Source organism: Denticeps clupeoides, chromosome 4, assembly GCF_900700375.1.
Source record: "Denticeps clupeoides chromosome 4, fDenClu1.1, whole genome shotgun sequence".
Lineage (NCBI taxonomy): Eukaryota > Metazoa > Chordata > Actinopteri > Clupeiformes > Denticipitidae > Denticeps > Denticeps clupeoides.
In genome coordinates this window covers 32,132,819-32,153,288 of record NC_041710.1, presented here as the reverse complement: position 1 = coordinate 32,153,288, position 20,470 = coordinate 32,132,819, and the positions used below count along the sequence as shown (strand labels likewise).

Sequence of the window (20,470 nt, the reverse complement as noted above, 5' to 3'; positions counted from 1 at the left end):
GCTGCGCCTTTCAATTTGACATCTTACGCAAAAATATTACTTGCGAGAAAAAAAAACAGAAAAGCTTAAAAAATTTAATTAGATTTGAAAACCATAGTAATACATTCTGTAACAAATTAATCCATACCAAGTCTATCCCGGCGGCGATCAAAATAAAAGTCACTGTGAAGTTGACAGATGAAGAAAACGGGTCTATTTTCAGTTACAGTGGATTAAAAGACAGCTTCGGTTATGTACTCCATTGAGAAACACCTATAGTCTAGAACTAGACTTAATCTAGTGCCAATGTTTTTATGCAGTAAAATTGTTATATTCAGTTCATTACACTCGATGGGTTTAAATATGATAGCTGTTGAACTATGAACGTGGATCAAATTACCATAACAAATCAATAAAACATGAGGATTAAATTAGTCACACCTCTTTGTATGTATTAAGCATCATCTTTACAACTCACGCAGCGGTCGGAACACGTGGCGACTTTTATTTTGGTTGCCTGCGCGTATCCGTGACCCGGAAGTGAACATCGGATGTTTTTGCGTTTCCACGTGCGTGAACGCCGTGACAGAATGGTAAGTGAACCCGTCCGTCGTGTGCAGGGCCGATCGCTGCCGTGTTTAATGGAGGACTGTATTCGCTCCAGCCCAAAGCTGCGAAAGGAAAGGCGCCGGCGGAGAAGAAGGTTGTCCACCCCTACAGTCGGAAAGCGGGGTATCTGGTGCGAGCCGCCGCCAGGCAGGACAGGAAAGAAAGGTGCCACTCTTTTACTCTCAAGTCGCGCTGAACGGGGGTAACGCGACTCACTGCATCCGGATGCTGTTTCTTTTTCCAGGCAAAGGAATGAAAAGGCGCAGCGCCTGAACCTCATTGGTGAGTTCGTCGTGGTTGAGCACTGTGCTGGTTGGAAGAGATGTTACATCGTTTTAATAGGAAATTAGCTTCGGTCCACGCTCTCATTCTGTAAGAATGTCGTATTATGGATGCAGGGGAACAGCTGATGTGGTTCCAGAGTCATTTGGACCCAGACAAGGCAGAATACTCCAGACAAGATGCATGTGACCTCATTGAAAGGTAAAATCCTGGGAACCACGTAAAGGCTCCTTTCTTTTTTTATTTGAATAATGCATCATCTTCCATCTTCCTGTGCAGGTATTTGCATCGATTCGATGGCGAGTTGGAGCAGATTGAACTGGTGAACAGCATCAAGGGTCGCCAAGGACGAGTCCATGGGTCGCGTGAGGCTGTAATCAGACAGAGTGTCGAGCGAGAAAGAGCTCTGTATGAAGGCGTTGGCTTCGGTGGGTGCGCATTGTCATGCTGACCTGTCCACATTACCCATGTGCTGGTTAAAGTCATCAGTATACCTAGATCAAAGTCAGTCATCTTTGTCATCTCACCATATACAAATACACAGAAAGAGGAAATTGCGAAGCTTCGGGGATTCACAGTGTGCAAATGGAATAACACACAACACAAAACATCACAAAGGACATTGTTCACCGACCCATAATATTGTGCAGACAAACCAGATAATCCAGGCAGACAGGTAGCAGAAATATAATAATTTATCAGTGTATGGATATACTTAGTATATGGTATATGATATACTATGATAATAATGGTACTAGTAGTAGTGATATGACATGATAATAATAACACAACAGCATAGTGTGAGGTAGTGAGAGATTGAAGTGCAATAATTCAGTTCATTCGATTCATCTGATTCCATGAAGTGTTTTGATAAATCTTTGATTATGTATGTCATTTTTAATTGACAGAAATACCAGATATTGTAAACACCAAGCATCTAAAGACTTTCCGGTAAGGAGCCACCAGTATGACGCACCAACACGCGGCCATGATTCTTTTTGATGCAGACTGAAACGACTGTGTGCCTTTTGCTTTTGTGTATAATCAGCACGTGGAGTGGAGACCTGAAGAAGCTACCCAACATTAAGATGAGGAGGGTGTCTTCTAAAGGAACCAAGAGCAGTCAGAGCAGTGCTCAGCGCACACCCAGTCAACAGGAAGAGGAGAGCATAGAGGAGGAAGAGACAGAAGAGGAAGCAGATTGTCAGGATGATTAATCTGTGTACCGCAGACTGACTCCTAAAAATAGCTGTGCTGTAAATAAACTCACACAAACACTTATTTACATTCACAAGTTTATTGCACTGATGTGAATTTGAGTGGGTTTTTTGAGCCCTCAGAATGTTGGCCATTTTTTTTTAAATGAGGTAATCATGAAGTAATTAATCCTTAATTAGAATGAGCAACAGGGATTAGTGACAGTGAAAATGATCTGGCGATAATAAATGATTTGTGATACTGGGACGCAAGTTCAGTACATTCCACTGACAATGACCATACATCCTTTATTTATACAGAAAGTGTAAAATGTTAGACGGTTGTGCTGTTAAGCACTGTCATTGCCTGGATGAAAACACAAAATAACAAGTACCTGAACCACTGTTAAACTACAGATTACAAACTTACACAATCATGTTCGAATTCAAGTCGGCTTGCCAGCAAAAATTAGACCCTTTCTGCCAAAAATCGGATGGACAAAATCTCGCTCTCTCAAAAAAAAAAAAAGAAGCAAAAAATACTGAATCTAGAGCTCCTTACTCCTTTTACAGAATCACATGAAGAAGCGAGCTCACCACCGTCCAAGTGGATAACGTTCCAGTGATGGGACTATTATTTCACGGTTAAATAGGAATTGGATAGGCTGCCTCTAGAAAAGAACCTGTTCATCTTATTGGCTAATTTTACTTCTGATGTCTTTGGTGCTTTCAGCTCTAAGACAACACATTGCTTCTAAAGTCTTGGTGGCTGGTCACCGGTTCTGTGGCACGGGCCTCGAACCAGAGCCAAGGTTTTGCCCACCTCAGATGACGTCAATTCAACTAAACCACAGTTAATGTTTCCTAATGTGTTTCTGAGGAACAGCATTTCTGTCTTGATACATGACCGCAGAGTTCAAGTTGTGTCAGTGAAAGGGCCATTTAGTCCAGCAGTTCCAAACCCAACAATTATCCCGAATGTCCCCAATGTTGCACTCCTCCCTTTTTTCCTTTACATCTCTGCTGAGGGATAACATTATCTGATGTTAGGTACAAGAAGAACTCCAGAGCTGCCCCCAGCGTCACCCTTCTTTCTGATTCACGAATCTGTCTGTCACACTGGAGCCACCTCGGCCCCGCCTCCGGGGGCGGAGCAGGAAGTGTTTGTTTGGGTGTGGGGCGGACAGCATGCCTCCAGTGGCTCGTGGCGGCCATTGCTCTGGGCGATGGGGGTCTTGTCCTCCACATTCTTGATGGTGTCAGGGCAGTTCTGAACAAAGATGATGCGATTGAAGGCCTTGAGTCGCCTCCAGAGCTGCAGGTAGACCTTGCATTGGATGTACATGAAGATGAGGCCACCAGTGAAGCCAATGGCCACCACAATCAGCTTGGTCCAGAAGGGCCACTCCAGCACGCCTGAGGCATTGAAAGGAGACAAACGCACCAAAGCTGTGTGTGTGACAAGAACAAGAATACACACCGCAGGCGTCGAGTCAGCTCCGCAAATCAAGCACACAGAAAGACATGTACACACATACACGTACGTACTCACAGCTACACACACACACAGCTAGTATAGCACTTTCTAACTGATGTCAGTCTCTACCTTTAAAGTCAATATTAAATGGAAAATAACAATAAAACAGGAACATTAGATCCAAATAAAGAGACAATAAAACAAATAGGAATGCGTTCATTCATAATTGTTCATTTATTGATTGAATTACTTGTTATGTCATGCCTTACAGTTTATCTGACAAGGCATGTAAAATATCAAGTGCAACCCTGGTGTTAAGAAAATTCTTTCATTAGTCATGTGCCTTCAGGTAATATTAAAGATTTTTGTTTCTAACACAATAGAAAAAACTAATTCTAAATGTAAATCTTGGAGGAAACATTTAATCCAGGGATTTTACTTGGAGACTACAAAAAGTACTGAAAGTACACTACATATTTGAACAAAGCCCACATGGAGAATATATTCAAAACGACAGGAATTTTAAAAAGCAACCAACTCTTGGCATTCAGTGTATAAGTGGGTGTCGTTCATGTCTGGCTTTGAGTTTCGCATTTTAAGAATAGGCCAGGGACAACAGAGGAAAGCGATGAAGTCTCATTTATAGTCTTGTAACAGTTTACAAAGTAAATATGCATCAGGGAAGTATTCACAGTGCACCACTTTTTCCACATTTTGTTATGTTACAGCCTTAATTCCAAATAAATTAATTAAATTGCACACAAAAGCCCATAATTGTTTACTTTAGGTTTTGGCAAATTTATTTAAAAAAGTGAAAGTGATTGTCATTGTGATACACTGCAGCACAGCACATGGTGCACACAGTGAAATTTGTCCTCTGCTTTTAACCCATCACCCTCGGTGAGAAGTGGGCAGCCATGACAGGCGCCCGGGGAGCAGTGTGTGGGGACGGTGCTTTGCTCAGTGGCACCTCAGTGGCACCTTGGCGGCGGTGGCTTAGCGGTTAAGGAAATGGCCCGTAATCAGAAGGTTGCCAGTTCGAACTCCGATCCACCAAGGTGCTGCCACTGAGCAAAGCGCCGTACCCACATGCTGCTCCCCGGTGCAGCAAAAGTACACTTTTATCATTATGGGTCTTGGGAATTCTGAGGAACAAAAAAATCATTTAATCCATTTTGGCATAAGACTGTAACATTACAAAATGTGAAAAAAGTGATGCACTGTACGTTGCCATAATTGGAATATTTGAATGGTGAACCCTTGGCTAATTTCCCCTCTGAATGTGTCCTGTGTGTTTAATGGGTGTATGTGTGTTTACCGTTGTTCTTTCCCTGTTTAATCTCTTCGTTGGTGCGGTCAATGAGCACATAGAGTGACCACACCACACAGGCTACAGCAATCAGGTGAAAGGTCACAGAGCAGAAAATCTTCCGCCGCTCACCAGTGGACATCTGCAGTTTCTCCCACTAAAACGAAAACGGCACAAAGGAAATTGCTTTGTAGTGCAATTGCCACTGCACTACTACATCCCGACCACTGGCGATGGGACAGGGAGCGGCTCATAAAACAGACTATTCTGCTGCCATTTCGCTATCGTTACAAACCGACTAGGCAATCTGAATAAAGCAATCGACCAGAGAATTGACAATAATTTTCCTCTAGAATTTTCACATAGGAATAAGACAGGCATAAGTCTTGTCGACATCAATTAATACGGTATCAATTAAGAAAAAAAAGGACACTACATACAGCCGCCTGATAAAATCCACTGTTGGGTCAAGTGTCCCTGCTTCTAGCACAGATCAAAACCATGTGTTTCAATAAGAAAAGTTACAATTTTACGATGTGTTTAAAAAAATAATTCTGCAGATATGCTGTATCATGCACTAAGGTTATATGCTATTTGCAGGAATGTATAAACAGTGCAGTAAATACAGTGGATTTAAAAAGTGTACTGGCCGCTGTTTAAATTCCAGGTCTTTGTGATGTAAAAGACCACCAGAAATAACTTCAAACCTTTCATGTGAACTATAACCTGTACAACTCAAGACAAAAACAACAACAATTGCAATCTGCCAAGGTGCCACTGAGGTGCCACTGAGCAAACAATCACTTCACTTTTTTTTAAACACAGTGTCCTCTGCATTTATCTCATCACCCCGAGTGAGCAGTGTGTAGCCATGACAGGCACCCGGGGAGCAGTGTGTGGGGACGGTGCTTTGCTCAGTGGCACCTTGGTGGGTCGTGATTCGAACAGGCAACCTTCTGATTATAGAGCCGCTTCCTTAACCACTAGGCCATGATTCCTATATATGAAGACATCAACTGGTCATAGGTCATGTGGGAAAAGTTTGAAAAAGATTCTTTTTATATCCCCTGTATGGAGACTCTACAGTGATCACAGGGCTGTGTGATGTGTAATGATTACCTTACGCAGAGGCTTGAGCTGGGTTTCCATGATGAAATCGTACTTGCAGAGTTCACAGCAGCGTGTGTCGGAGCTTTTGATCCACTGGTGCAGGCAGGCCTGATGCACGAAGCGCAGACTCCCTGTGCACCGGCATGGAGTGATGAGAGGACACTCCTCATCTCCCTCACAGTGACAGATCCTGCACGTACACAGACCTCCAGTTGTTACAGGGACAGTCCCCCCCGCCGGAGACACTCAGGTTACGTGTCTTGCTCAGGGACACAATGGCAGTAAGTGGGGTTTGAACATGACTTTGTGCTCTTCTGGTTCATAGGCGAGTCTTAACCGCTAGGTCACTACCACCCCACCCAATTACTTACAGAATATACAATTGCTTACACACACACGTCTACTTACAGAAGACACTGGTACTTCAACCTCACATACACACACACACACACACACACACAGACACACACCTATGGAAGACTAACCTGCAAACCTCCAGCTCCTCATCAGAGCAGATTGTATGTGTGTTGTTTTGTGTGTTTCCATTGAGCACAACAGTGGGGGTGTGTTTGCGCATGGTGGGCACTGAGAGGTCACCCTCTCCTTCCCTCATCTCCTCATAACTCTTGGTGATTGGATGCTCCCCTTCACTGCCACGCCCTTCCCTCCTGTCCACCCACTTCTGATTAGTGGTCTTGCTGCTTCGCTCCCGCCTCACTGATGGTGATTTCTTGTCCCTTTTGGGGCCCACGGGGTCCGGAGAGTTGTTTTCTTTCCCAGCCTCATCCGAGCCGACGGACAGCAGCTCCATGGCATCCCCGCCACGGGCTTCCTGCACGCATGTGTGCGAGTGGCGGCCGCTGTTGCGCCGCCGCCGGGCTTTCTCCCGGCTCCAGGAGCGAGCCTCTCTCCGCCGTTGTTCATCCTCCGATGAGGAGTCCGAGTGTGTGTGTGTGCGTGTGTGCTGCGCTCGCTCACTCCTTGGCACATCCACACACTCTGTAACGCATCCCACTCCGCTGTTCTCCCTTCGCCGTCGGTGGCGACGCTTTACATGACGCTTCCCTGAGGGGGCGTGTTCGGGGACGGGGCTTAATGACATGATAGGTGTGGTGGAATCTGAAACATCCTGCTGCAGCCTGGCCAGTGTGCCAGGACTTAACACACACCACACACACACAAACAATACACACACAGACAGGCAGGAAGACACACAGAGGCATGCAGGCACACAGGATGGAAGAACAGAGAAGAGCGTGAGATGACAGCATGAGAAGCATCAAACAAGAAATGCTGTTTAAATGGTCTGATCTTTCACCACATTATTAATCAAAAATACAAAAACATGAACAGTATGACAAGACGGAGACTGACAGAGAAGAATTTGCTTTTATATCGTGGTGACCAACTTTATTCACTGGCCAATGTGTTTTTGTAAGAGAATGCACGGGTGAGAACTCACTAATCACTGAAAGCAGAACGAAACAAGATCATGCAACATGGAACACGGTTGCCATGGAGAAAGTTCCACCCACCTGCAGATGTCCTGAGAAGATGGCGTGACGGAGGTGCAGGAGGCACTGTTCAACCCAGCACATGCAGTGGAGCTACTTGCCTACAAAAATTTTTGAGCAAATCAACAATGTGGTGTGAAAGTAACTTATTAACCAATTAATCAATCAAATGTATCAATAAATTCACATATTCATGTAAAGTAAAATCATTTACTGTGCTTCGTGCATTAATTGATGCACAAAAACGTATTTGATTTTTTGGTTGTTAAGTCACAGTGTATTCTGTATTCTGTGTGTTTTTAATTTATATCTTTCCATCTCAGTGCCTGCAGGTTCATGGGCACTAGAGGGCGCACCCACTAAATGACTATAGGGACATTGCCAAGAGTTCTTCTGGACTGACTGGTGCCACCCGTGTCTTGTTTGAGTGTGCTTCTCTACATCCCAGTGCAACATGACCATTTACATTTACAGCGTTTATCAGACGTCCTTATCCAGAGCGACTTATGATCAGTAGTTACAGGGACAGTCCCCCCTGGAGACACTTAAAATAGAATATCTATGGCTAGGAGAAGGAATAGCGATCATATTTTATGGTTATAATTTATAATACAGGTGTTCCACACTTATTACACTAGGTTCTCACCGAGAACTGTGTGTGTGTGTGTACGGGGGTGAATTAAATGGTTATATTTAAATATCATATATTTACCTTGGAGATGCTGCTGGATCGACTTCCCGATCTCCCCGGTCTCCTTTCAGCCTTAAAGAGAAATAGAAACACAACAATTTTCAGAAATTGCTATTTAGAAGTAGAGCTCTTCTAATTTATGACCTTCCAAGCTCTCTCTAGAAGAGACACTCTCTCTTCTTCCTCCTACAAAGACACACTTACATACACACAATGGAAGATCATAAATATGGTATTTTGAGGATATTAAAGAGGCTGTGGACTGGGACGGTGGACGATGTCCTCCCGTTTCTATCATAGCTGATCCCTGACATACCTGATCCTCCTGTACCCCACTTTCAAATGTGTTACCCCAGCTACTGTGCTTTTCTGACTATGAAGAAGAATGAACATTTGAGGCTTATTGTGGGCATGAATGTCATGACATTCTTGTGGTTTCAATGATTCCTTTGAACTGTTTCTTTTCTGGGATGGAATGATTTGTGCACATGCACTTTATTATGTGCACTGGTTAAAATTCTAAATTTGTGGTTCAACAAAGTGGATACGGTCAATGTTTATTACCTCCTCATTAGCAATCATGATTGGGCAGCAGATTCCAAGATAACCAATTCCAACTAATCGAATGGAATACTGTAGAAGGAGGACTATCAGCAAATTCTCAATACACACCAGTTCAATGTTCCCAAAAGGACAATGATCCCAAACACACATCAAAACTAAACATAGTGGACCAACTCTGGAAAGCAATTTGGTCAAATATGCAGCCAGATTTTCTGATGGTTACCAAAAGCGCCTGGTCAAGGTGCAACCAAATATTGCATTGTAAAAAATTTCAATTTAGACAAAGTCAGACCTCACACATAAACCTCTGAAAGGCAACCACATGCGTGTGACAGCCGTTTGATGTGACCAAGACACTAAGATAAACCAATCCTATTAACGAAGATAACTCCTGCGTAAGAGCTGTGCGTGTGTCTGTCTGTATGGTAATGCTTTTCTATTTTCAGCCAGATTACTTCTTAAAAAAGCCATAAGCAAAAAAAAAAATTTAAAAAAAGAAAAATAGATGGGACAGAGGGTTACAAAGACACCATTTAAACCTCGCTGCTACAAAGGTGTGTAGTGCATGTATCATACTTATAACACGTTAAAATAAAAAGTTTGATTTCAATGATGTGTATAGCTAATGTGTAGTCCCTTTAGTGTCATTTAATATCATAGTATTGCAAATAAAATGAAGCACCCTGCTGACATCCTCCATACCATGCAAACACACAGATGGTGTTCAGTTCATTGCACTGTGCATACGAATTTTACATTTTAAAACTATATTACAACATACACAATCACAATACAGCTCCTTTTATTTTTTATGCATGATTTTTATAGATTTTTTTTTAAGTATCAAATTGTGTGCTTTGTCAGAAACCGTGTTTACTTAGCTGGTAAAAGTGCATCCACCCAAGCAATGACCACAGTAATGACCAAACCACCAAAACACCACCTCTCTCTGCTCGTTTTCTGTCCATGTTGCATTCCGTTCTGATGCTCATGTTCACATTGCATGTGCTGGTCTGCTGATGTAGCCTAAAATTCTTTATTTTATGATGTTTAAACTCTTCTCATAACTGTGTCATCATAATTACGCATATGTAAACTTTTGCAATGTTGTAAATTCTGCAGCCTGTGAAGAATAATGAAAGAGAAAAAAAGTAGACTTTTTAAGCAGGGGTGTGAATAAGGGATCACCGGGGAGGCAGGTAAACGCTGTCAGAATGCCGTATTTTACACCGGCACAGATATGTGTGTAGGTAGCCCATGACATGACGAATGTTTAATCACCCAGGCGCCACACCCAGTCACCCCTGTGGCCATGCTCCTGTTTTTAAGATTACACAAAGTTTCTTATATACCATGTTGTCCACAGAATTTAATGGATTCAATATGACTGCCTCAGCCACCTCTTAACATCATTTGCAACTTTTTGCCCATTTTGTGCAACATACTTTAACTAGTAACATCAATGTCTTGTATGCTGGTAGTAGCCTACTAGGTACAACACCCACCTATGAACCAGAAAACCACAGTGTCACATGTTCAAACCCCACTTACTACCATTGTGTCCCTGAGCAAGACACTTAACCCTGAGTGTCTCCAGGGGGACTGTCCCTGTAACTACTGATGTAAGTCGCTCTGCATAAGGGCATCTGATAAATGCCGTAAATGTAAATGTATGATTCAAAATGCTGTCCTTTTAGTGTTTAGCCTTCACTACAGGCATGCATATAACTTGACTTTATCCAATAATTGCTGGTGAACCATGCAATCCACTGCCAGGCTAAAGCTCTAATATTCACTTTTGTCAACATCCTAAAGACCATGCACCCTAATTACATTAAATATATTATAATTTACTGCACTGAATTCACATCTAGTGTGGAAAGTTGCCCCATAAAAAGTCCCTGATGAAGTCCTCACGTATAATGGTTGTCTGTTATCAATGATGATTGCACATGTGAAATTTCTATTCTTCAAGATGCAAACACCTTCCAAACAGTTTTTCCTGTTTCCTCTTTTCCTGTATTCTCCCACTTTGTGTATGTATTTTCATACTCATTGTAGCCCATACCCTATTACTTTCAATAAAAATACCTAAGAATGTTTGGAACTCAATAAAAGTGTGAAAGAGGTTTGAATTTGTTGACCTGTGATAAAGACAGCTGGTCATTGTCCCCATGTTGGACTCCGTCTCCTGCAGGTTTCAGTCTTTCTAGTAGCATAAGGTCTCTCCCATATAGAGTACACATACAGTCCATTCACTCCAACTGTACCCACAAAAGTCCACTGGTTTGTCCTCAGGCATCAGCATCAGTGCAGAGCTCTTTTAAAAGGCCACAACATGCAAAGCAGAGCATGGTTCATCCTCCAGTGTCTTCAGAGCAGGTTCAACAGCAGAACTGTTCCAGCAGAGCTAGAGTCAAGTGCATTGTTCAAGCACATCCACTCCAGACACCGCTGAAACTAATGCTTCTATGGAATCCTTCTGGTGTGTGAGTGTGTTATTCCGTAACTGACACTCCTTCATTATTCATGAATGTGCTAAAAAGCACTATTACAGCTGGTGAGTACATTCATACTGCATGGCGCTGGCTTTATTCAGCCTCAGGATGTGTGTGTGTGTGTGTGTGTGTGTGTGTGTGTGTGTGTGTGTGTGTGTGTGTGTGTGTGAGAGAGGGAACAAAGACACCCCTCCTCATCCCCAAAGCAAGCAGTTGAGACATATGCTACAAAAACAAATCCATGAAAACTATGAAAAGCTGAGGCCAGAGGTGTGGCCTCTTTCAGATAAACCCCACACATCAGCTGCCAGCTCTGGGGAGTCAAACACACAGCCACCTGACAGTCAGGATTCATTACGGTTTACAGGAATAGCACTACAGCACTAAAGCCTGTACACACACACATACTAATTACTATTTTACAGCTAAACAAATGTAAGTAATTATTATTTTACAGTATTTTAAACTCACATATGTGACATACATCATTTTGAAAGGACGTTAAATCATCATTTCAGTGAAGCAGACAAAGGTTTTTTGAATATGTTACATCTAAGCGTATAAAAATGAGACATACAGACCTGACGTGTCCTCGGTTCCCTGGCCAGAGCTCAACTATGGTGTGACGTGCTTCAAGCTGTAAATCCCAACGTGTGTGAGGGTAGACTGGATTAGAAAGGGCTGGGATGACTACTGTTTAATCTGAGTGGGGTGATCCCTCCCTTGGGATGAGAGATAAGCAGAGAGACTGCCCCTCTCTAACATTCATTTGCATCTGGAACATGTCTGTGTTGCACAATATATAGGCATAACAGTGAAACTGGGTTGGGAAATATCGAATACACACACACACACACACAGTACAGGCCAAAAGCTTGGACACACCTTCTCATTCAATGTGTTTTCTTTATTTTCATGACCATTTACGTTGGTAGATTCTCACTGAAGGCATCAGAACTATGAATGAACACATGTGGAGTTATGTACTTAACAAAAAAAAGGGAACTAACTGAAAACATGTTTTATATTCTAGTTTCTTTGCTCTGATTACTGCTTTGCACACTCTTGGCATTCTCTCGATGAGCTTCAAGAGGTCGTCACCTGACATGGTTTTCCAGCAGTCTTGAAGGAGTTCCCAGAGGTGTTTAGCACTTGTTGGCCCCTTTGCATTTTGGCCTGTACTGTGTGTGTTTGTGTGTGTGTGTGTGTGTGTGTGTGTGTGTGTGTGTGTGTGTGCGTGTGTTGTGTGTGTAAAATCACAATAAAATGAAAAAACATTGCAATAAAAATCTAAATGAATTGCCAGCAAGCATAAAAGTGCCTTTATGCTTCTGAACTAGGTTGAAATATATTTATGTTTTAAGTTGACTTTTTGGACTGTTTTTTAGGTTCCCTCTACAATAGTTGAGGTGTACCAACCATGATAATTACAGATCTTGGTGCTAAATTAATAAAATAGCTATATTTAATAAACAAAACTCTTAACCAGTCAACAGACTCATGCATTATATGAGAATGGGACAAACACAATGGAAAACGAAAATAAAAACATCAAATCTACTACGTTGAAATTTGGGCTGGGGTTATTGCCTGAAATAACCCCTGAATATCCAGAAGGAAATGTGCACGGATGTTTCTCTGCTCCCAGGAAGCATATTTATGTTCACAAAATGCAACATTATTGAGTATAACATCTCATAGCTTTTCCAGATCTCTTTCATTCACATGCAGATGTACTTTTGATTGCTAGGAGACAAGCTCTGGACAGTCACAAACACACACACACACATCTGTGTGACTCCTCGAACAACACAGCAGGCAAGCAAGAATCACTCTCACTCTCTGTGACGCGTTTCACCACAGACCTTCTGGTACAGCAGAAATGGTGCATCAGCATCTTCACTCGCTCACATACAAACACGCACATCCACACATTTGCTTGTCAAGTCGGATTGTGAAACTCATTTGTGGGTTAAAAGCCTGGCCATGAGACCAAATGCAGCAGATTTCCCCCATTTACTGGGATTTTGGTTGCAATCATGTTTTCTGATACAGAATATCAAAAAGAAAATCATTGTTGTTTTAATTACTTTTGCAAATGACATTTTTTCCCTACTGCAAACCAGGTAAATGTCACCAGAAGTACCGACGTTATGGTTTACCTAGAAGCTGGGACAGGCTCAACAGGGGAAAATCTATGTGTCAGGCTGCAGTGTCAGAAACTGACAGCAGTTGTGAGAGGCCATAGGATTAGAAGGCCATAAGAGCTTCAGGCCAGGTCACAGAGGCAAGACACGTGAATCTCACCTCAGCCCTCACCACCTCCAGGTTCCAGAAAAGACGTCTTTAACACAGCACAGTTCACACGGAGCAAGAACAATAGAAAAGGCACTACATTTTGGCAAAGATTGCCCATGCATTATGTAGGACCTCTGATGTCAAGTTAGGACATTAAGAATGTCTGCAGGATCTTGTACAATAGATTTAAAATGGGAGCAGGTCATTGTAGATACTTTAAATAGCCCCTTATTCTTGACAATTTAAACCAACTCTCATGCATGTGTCACATAGCCAGATACATGATTGTATCAGTCCACAATTACCTCAAAATGCACCAAGACAAACATAATGGCCTAATGAATATTTGTGAATATTTGAATATTTATCAGCCTATATTACATGCTTAAATCTAAATTGAGTTCTGCTACCACACATGCTCACTACATTTACATTACATTTACAGCATTTATCAGACGCCCTTATCCAGAGCGACTTACAATCAGTAGTTACAGGGACAGTCTCCCTGGAGCAACTTAGGGTTAAGTGTCTTGCTCAGGGACACAATGGTAGTAAGTGGGGTTTGAACCCGGGTCTTCTGGTTCATAGGCGAGTGTGTTACCCACTAGGCTACTACCACCCGCTCACTGCCAGGCACACGCGCACACACACATCATTCACTCACACATACGGACAATTTAGAGTCACCAATTTACCTAGTGTGCATGCCTTTGAATGGTGGGAGGAAACTGGCGTACCCGGGGGAACCCACACCAACCAAAAATCCCGTATCTGGTCTGACTGGACATGGAGCCACAAAAAAAAAAGGAATGAATTCTCCGAATCTACACTAAGGAGAGTGCAAGTGGGCAAAGACACTGCAATACTGAGTCTGCAAAGTCTAATCAATGTGTGTGAAAACCCAGAAGCATCACAAATTTGAACAAGGCCCAAGAGGTAGCCATGGCACTTATAATCTGAGTGACTGAAGCCCAACCAAAGAGAACATGGGCAGCCTTCACGCTTCATACCCTCAGCATGAACAGGTGGGTTTGTGACCAGCGCCTCTATGGCTGCAGGACCGGATGGCTGTTTGTCTATGCTGGACTGTCTCCACCTCCCCATTCCCCTCCGCTGTTGCAAGTTACGACTTTTTTTATGTTGTAAGGTGTATTGACCATGTGCTTAAGTTGCTGAGGTGTTTTTTTTTCAGTTCCTACAATGTACTCCTTACTTGAGTACAGTCTGGGGGCTGTTTTTTTTTTTATTGTCCTCCTCTCTCCTCATGTAATTCTGTTTTTCTCTGTTCTTCATATTTCCCATGTCTTCCGTACTGTCTACCCCCTATAATGTATATGTATGGTTGGGTTGATGGCCAGCTTTTTTCACTGGTACTTGTGACTAGTGACACGGTGTATTGCAACAGCAATAAAGGGCTTTATTCAAATCTTTTGTGCAAAATCTATATATATATATGTGTGGTCAGCTGCACAGGTCAAAAGGGGACTATAATGTCTTCTTGGTGAAGATAGAGGGTTTCAAGGTGAATAGCAGCATGTAACGTTTCCCTACTGTCGACAAAACCCATGGAAGAACTGTGCACATTTACCAGGCCTCTTTTTGAAGAACCGGACTCTTAAGCAGTTGTTTGGGTCTACCAGGGCACCAGTCTCCTCTTCAAAGCTCTCACTGGCATGACACTGCAATGAACGCAGACATCAGCCTGTGCTTCACCCACACGCACATAATGTACATTGGGTGTGGAACCTTGCCCAAGCTCATGGCAACACTAGTATGTGACATTGTTGGCACAGTAGAGAACAGCTGGAGAGGGGGAGGCAATTGCGAGCACAGTGAAGGCTTGGAGGGTTGTGAGGACATTCGCTAGAATGCATTAGTGCCTTATTAACATTTTCTATACACCAGCTTGCCTCAACGCATTAGCAAGTACTGAGAGATAGAGGTGTTGAGATCACAATCTGGTAAAAAATCTCAAGATGTTAGTCACAGGACTGACCTCACAACCTGTGGTCAGCAAAAAGAAAAAACCCATCTTATTTACACACAGCTTGGCAGGGGTGGCTACTACCTGTAATAAAATCGAATAAAACCGATTTTCTATGTTTTTCGTCCATGTGTCCAAGCTGCTATATTGGGCAGACTGCTGTCAGCGGCATATCCCATAAATTGATACAGTGCAAATTTTTGATAGAGAACCGTACTTCGTCTTACAATTCGCACAATTCACTTTTTTAACTAAATAAATGTACCTACAGAGGATTCATAAACCATACACATCCGTGTACAAATGTCAGGTTTTTGTGATCAATCAAGAGCACAACACTTTTTTATACTTCTAATGTGACCTAAAACAGAGAAAAGCACAATTAGCTTGTTGCATAAGTATGCACCCCCCACTACTACTTTGTTTAAGCCCTTTTTTATTTCATTACAGCCTTCGGCCTTCTTGAGTTCACACCTACCACAACTATGATTAACCCCAAATAAACTGTTTACAAAGGTTTTCTGGCATTTACTCCACTGTCTGCTACAACGGTTCATAGAGAGCTTCGAATGCCTCAAAGGTTGTTGAACGGTAAAGGCCAGGTGAAAGATACAAAAACAAATCCTTAGCATTTGACATAACATGGAACAAAAAAATAAAAAGGTGGAAAAATATTGTACAACAGTGACATTGCCAAGAACTGGACCTCCCTCCAAAATCAATAAAAAGACAAGTCGAAAGGTGGTCAGCAAGGCTGCCAAGAGACCTACAGCAACACTGAAGGAGCTACAGTGATTTCTGGTAAGTACTGGTTGTTTACTACATGTGACCACAATGTTCTGCCTTCTCAATATGTCTTGACTATGCAAACCCAGGTACAACTAGCAAATAAACTTCTCACAAAAGCATGTGGGGAAATGTGTTATGGTCTGAATGAATATGATTAGAACTTTGTTACAGAGTTTTTTATTTAAAGACATTTTTGGTTTGGTTTGTATAACCATGGTAAGCTGCCTTTTGAATAAAAACATCCCAACATCATCAATTGCTTAATAAACATTTAGACGTCAAGTTCATCTATTGTTGAAATCATTGCTATTGTGGTCATATTCTCCAGAACTATTATTAAAATGCTTTTTTTCATACAAGAACAGACATTTCTGAAATTTGACATTGTTTACACAATGACCTTACTGTTTGGAATCACATTAAGAACATTCAGGCCACAAGAACTTTCCTGACAAAGCAGATTACTGCATTAGAAGTAGAGTTTACCAGGTGCATGGCTACTTAATGTCTGTCGAGTGTCATCAAGTATCCTCGACGTACGCAAGTGCTCTGATAATATGAAGATGCAAAATGGACACTTATCACCACAAAGTGGAGCCTGGATCCCTAAACCCGAAGTCTAATCCAATAAATGTTCATCTGCAGAGACACAGCAAGGCATACGCAGACCATTACACACACACACACACACACACACACATTCACCAAGTGAGTCAGCAACTCAGCCGATCCGGAGGAAAATGTGTGAATTTATGCAGCACGTTACTGCACACAACGTCCAACACCGAGAGAACACAGGATCACCCAGAAGTAAATTCCGGTGAGATTGTGTGTGTGTGTGAATTTAGACCTGTTTGTTCTCACCTCAGGATCTCTGCTCTTGTCCCTGGTGGTTAGGCCAGAGCTGCGGCCATTGCTGGCCGTCTCCTTGATTACAGGAACGACGGAAATCTGGTGGACGGGCATCCTGGAGAGGCACGCTCTGCCCGCCACAATTCACTGAGCCTCCACACCCCCAAGGTCGGCAAAGTGCTTCACTGCATTCTCTCATGGGGATGCCAGGAAATACACCGGTACGTACGAACCGAGACGAGTCTTACAGCGCCAGGCAAACGAAAGGAAGCATTTCGGATGGCCGCTGCATCCCAGTCGTGGAGGACGGCTTCATTCTGAAACCAGCTCAAGACACATACAGAGAGAGAGAGAGGGAGAGAGACGTGGGTGAAGGAGAGCGACTTCCTCTGTCACAACCAATCGACAGGTTTGCGGGTTTGTGTGTGTGGGCTCAGGTTCGGACTGCTAACCTGGTAAAGAAGTACACTGCTGGGATTACGGTTATTTTTGCCCCAAATCCAACCCTTCAGGGGGGGGCTCGAGTTTGAGTGGCGGCACAGTGAGTGGCACTCCTTAATCGGATTAAAACACTGATCTGAGGTATCTGACTTGCGCACACACACACACACACACAAACATCAAGCCCTAAATAACTTGAGCTGCTCCCTGGTTGCAATAGTTTCCGGCACTTCAGATTAATGCTAAAAAAAAAAAAAAAAAAAAATGGTTATATGGTTATATGTTTATATGGTTTTTATATATATATACAATATATATAATATATTGTACAATACAAACCAGCGAAAACAAAACTGATATCCGTCAAAGCTGCAAGCTATTCTGTTACCATAACGAAAAACCATATACACATCCAACTTCAACCTAAACCATTTATTACAAACTGTGTTTTTTTTATGACACAGAGACATGATGTGCGTAGAGAAAGAGACTCTCTGAGCAGCAATGCAATATTGTTCTCCATCGGGAGGCTTCTGCTTGGAGATCAGTCTTAGAAACAGATTTTCTCCATTCAAATTATTGCCACTTTTTAACTAATTATTATTTGTGTTTTTACCCTATTAATTAGTGTCACTATTATTCACTATTCACTTAAAGTTTTTCACAGTACTTTATAAGGTGCTGATTAATAAAATTGATAGCAGAAATGTTGTTTTTTAATCAAAAGCTCCCACACACTCGCTTTTTAGCCTCTTTAGCCTCATTCTACATACAACATCCTTCAAATGTTCTTCTTCATTTCTTTACAATGCAGTGGTGGTGGAAAATAGAAGCAGTACTGCACTGCACTTAACAAACGAAGACTGGTGAAGATCCAGTAGGCCACGCGCTGGCACGGTGGTTAGTGTCTGCATGCACACTGTAAGTGGACTGGTGACTCTAAATTCCCTAGAGACGTGTGTGTGTGTGTGTGTGTGTGTGTGAACGGTGAGCCCTGCCGTAATGGATGGTGGGTGAGTGGAGATAATATGGTGACCTGTAGAACAGCAAATTAATATTATTATTAAAGTTACACTGGTAAGATTTTACAGTCAGCATTGGTTTGTTGAATTGTTTGACTAACTAGTCACAAATGATTTAGAACCTGGCCACGCTGAAATATGCAGAATGGCCACAGTGATGTATAATTATAGGTTCAAATCCCACTTACTACCATTGTGTCCCTGAGCAGGACACTTAACCCTGAGTGTCTCCAGGGGGGGACTGTCCCTGTAACCACTGATTGTAAGTCGCTCTGCGTATAGCCGTCTGATAAATGCTGTAAATTTAAATGGTTACTGATCTCATCTAATTAAGGTCATGAATAAGGCCTCCTAAATGGGTTCGTGTCCCACCTGGGTCTAAATAGGCAGTGTGGCGCAGTGGTAGCGCACTGGGCACATAACCCAAAGGTCGATGGATTGAAACCATCCTAAATGCCTTTAGGAGTGGTAGTAACACATTCGCATAACAACCGGAAGACCACAAAGTCACAGGTTCAAAGCCCACTTACTACCATCGTGTCCCTGAGCAAGATGCCGAACCCCGAGTGTCCTCAGGGGGACTGTCCCCGTGCGTCGCTCTGGATAAGGCTGTACATGCAAATGTAGAGAGAGAGTTGAGCAGACGTCGAGAGTGATGAAGTTCGAATCGCTGGAAAGTTCAGGATCGCGGCCAATGCGGAAGCGGGAACTCCGGTCCCCACATCTGCCCCGCCCCGCCCATGTCCACCATGTCCACCATGTCCTGGTGAGGGAGACGGCTCCGTTCCTCACCTCCGTCTCAGCTCAGAGAACCGCAGCCAGTTGCGTAGCAACCGAAGAGTTCGCGGTTCTCCCGTCGTCAAAAAAAAAAGAAAGAATAAAGACTCACCTCGTTCCGCAAAGCAGGACTTCTCAGCAGATGCCGCAGTGGATGTGAGCGATGATGGACCTGAACAAAGTAACGCGTTGCCTCTCCCTGCCTCCTCTCTCTCTCCCTCTCTCTCTCTCTCTCTCTCTCTCTCTCCCTTCCTGTCTCTCTCCCCCGGTGATGTCACCCACTCATAACAGTCTCGGGGATCGAGACGATCGCCTGATCAATTTCCCTGCCGGGAATCGGATCAAGTCCAGAACCTTCAGAGGAGCGGAGCAGTCGCTGATCCAGCTGCGAGGAAACATCTCAAGATGGATGGATGGTGGCAATCTTAACAGCAGCAAATTCATTCACTCATTATTTCATCCCACAAGTATCATAAAGGTGCATAAAGGAACAGCTTTTACAATGAATACCACCTCTAGCTATTCGAAGTCCTCAGCCTGCGTCCAGCGTCCCGGGCCTTGACCCTGAGTTGGACTGAGCAGTTATGGAAAGGGGTGAAATTATTATTCCTGTGGTATGAAGACGGTAAATCTTCTTCTGGGCCAAAGAACCAGAATGTTACAGTACCACTCCATATTTCATGCTGGCTCGTGCTGAGTAAGTGATGTAAAGCGATTTTGTGGCATATGGGGGTCAAAATTTGCAATAATAAACAAATTCAGTTTTCAGTTGTGACTCCATGATGAGTATGTCCGCAGCCATGGGTTAACCCTCCTACATTCACCAAAGGAATTGATAGAATAGAAATGAAAACTCTGTTTTCATGATGTACCAGACCTGGTAATAACCAAGATCAATATATAAATGAACTGATTTATTTCTGATCACAGAATTGTCTTAACAATACGAGCGTAGTTCATGTAGTTACCAGTTCCAGAATTTTACATTTACAGCATTTAGCAGATGCCCTTATCCAGAGTTACAGGGACAGTCCCCCCTGGAGACACTCAGGGTTAAGTGTCTTGCTCAGGGACACAA

General features: G+C 42.9%; 2 protein-coding genes across 7 annotated transcripts; one reads left to right on the top strand and one right to left on the bottom strand.

Annotated features, from left to right (window-relative positions):
- The first annotated feature begins 519 nt into the window (after nt 1-519).
- On the top strand, nt 520-2,167 carry tma16 (translation machinery associated 16 homolog). Its single transcript, XM_028975104.1, has 7 exons — nt 520-572; nt 644-753; nt 833-870; nt 987-1,071; nt 1,150-1,298; nt 1,779-1,821; nt 1,919-2,167. The coding sequence occupies exons 1-7, from the start codon at nt 531-533 to the stop codon at nt 2,085-2,087; spliced, it is 636 nt and encodes a 211-aa protein (XP_028830937.1). The 5' UTR covers nt 520-530; the 3' UTR covers nt 2,088-2,167.
- Nucleotides 2,168-2,176: 9 nt separating this feature from the next.
- Nucleotides 2,177-19,986, bottom strand: marchf1 (membrane-associated ring finger (C3HC4) 1). 6 transcript variants are annotated; one of them, XM_028975100.1, is made up of 8 exons: nt 19,505-19,986; nt 17,165-17,479; nt 8,189-8,239; nt 7,498-7,577; nt 6,448-7,119; nt 5,972-6,152; nt 4,862-5,009; nt 2,177-3,515 (listed from the first exon to the last, which is right to left on the bottom strand). In XM_028975100.1, the coding sequence occupies exons 2-8, from the start codon at nt 17,264-17,266 to the stop codon at nt 3,181-3,183; spliced, it is 1,569 nt and encodes a 522-aa protein (XP_028830933.1). In that variant the 5' UTR covers nt 17,267-17,479; nt 19,505-19,986; the 3' UTR covers nt 2,177-3,180. The 6 variants fall into 6 exon arrangements, with proteins under 6 accessions (XP_028830933.1, XP_028830931.1, XP_028830934.1 ...); XM_028975098.1 differs by having other exon boundaries at nt 17,165-17,469; XM_028975101.1 differs by lacking the exons at nt 17,165-17,479; nt 19,505-19,986 and adding an exon at nt 10,876-11,547 and having other exon boundaries at nt 6,448-7,101.
- Between the last annotated feature and the right edge of the window lie 484 nt (nt 19,987-20,470).

Bases quoted from the DNA above. Each gene is read 5' to 3' on its own strand.
- tma16 (XM_028975104.1), top strand. From the start codon at position 531: ATGTTTTTGCGTTTCCACGTGCGTGAACGCCGTGACAGAATG. The intron at 754-832 runs GTGCCACTCTTT...TTCTTTTTCCAG, and splicing joins AGGCAGGACAGGAAAGAAAG to GCAAAGGAATGAAAAGGCGC. The intron at 1,822-1,918 runs GTAAGGAGCCAC...GTGTATAATCAG, and splicing joins AAGCATCTAAAGACTTTCCG to CACGTGGAGTGGAGACCTGA.
- marchf1 (XM_028975097.1), bottom strand. From the start codon at position 10,986: ATGGACTGTATGTGTACTCTATATGGGAGAGACCTTATGCTACTAGAA. The intron at 7,578-8,188 runs GTAAATATATGA...AAATTTTTGTAG, and splicing joins GATCCAGCAGCATCTCCAAG to GCAAGTAGCTCCACTGCATG. The intron at 6,153-6,447 runs GTTAGTCTTCCA...GTGTACGTGCAG, and splicing joins GAGGAGCTGGAGGTTTGCAG to GATCTGTCACTGTGAGGGAG.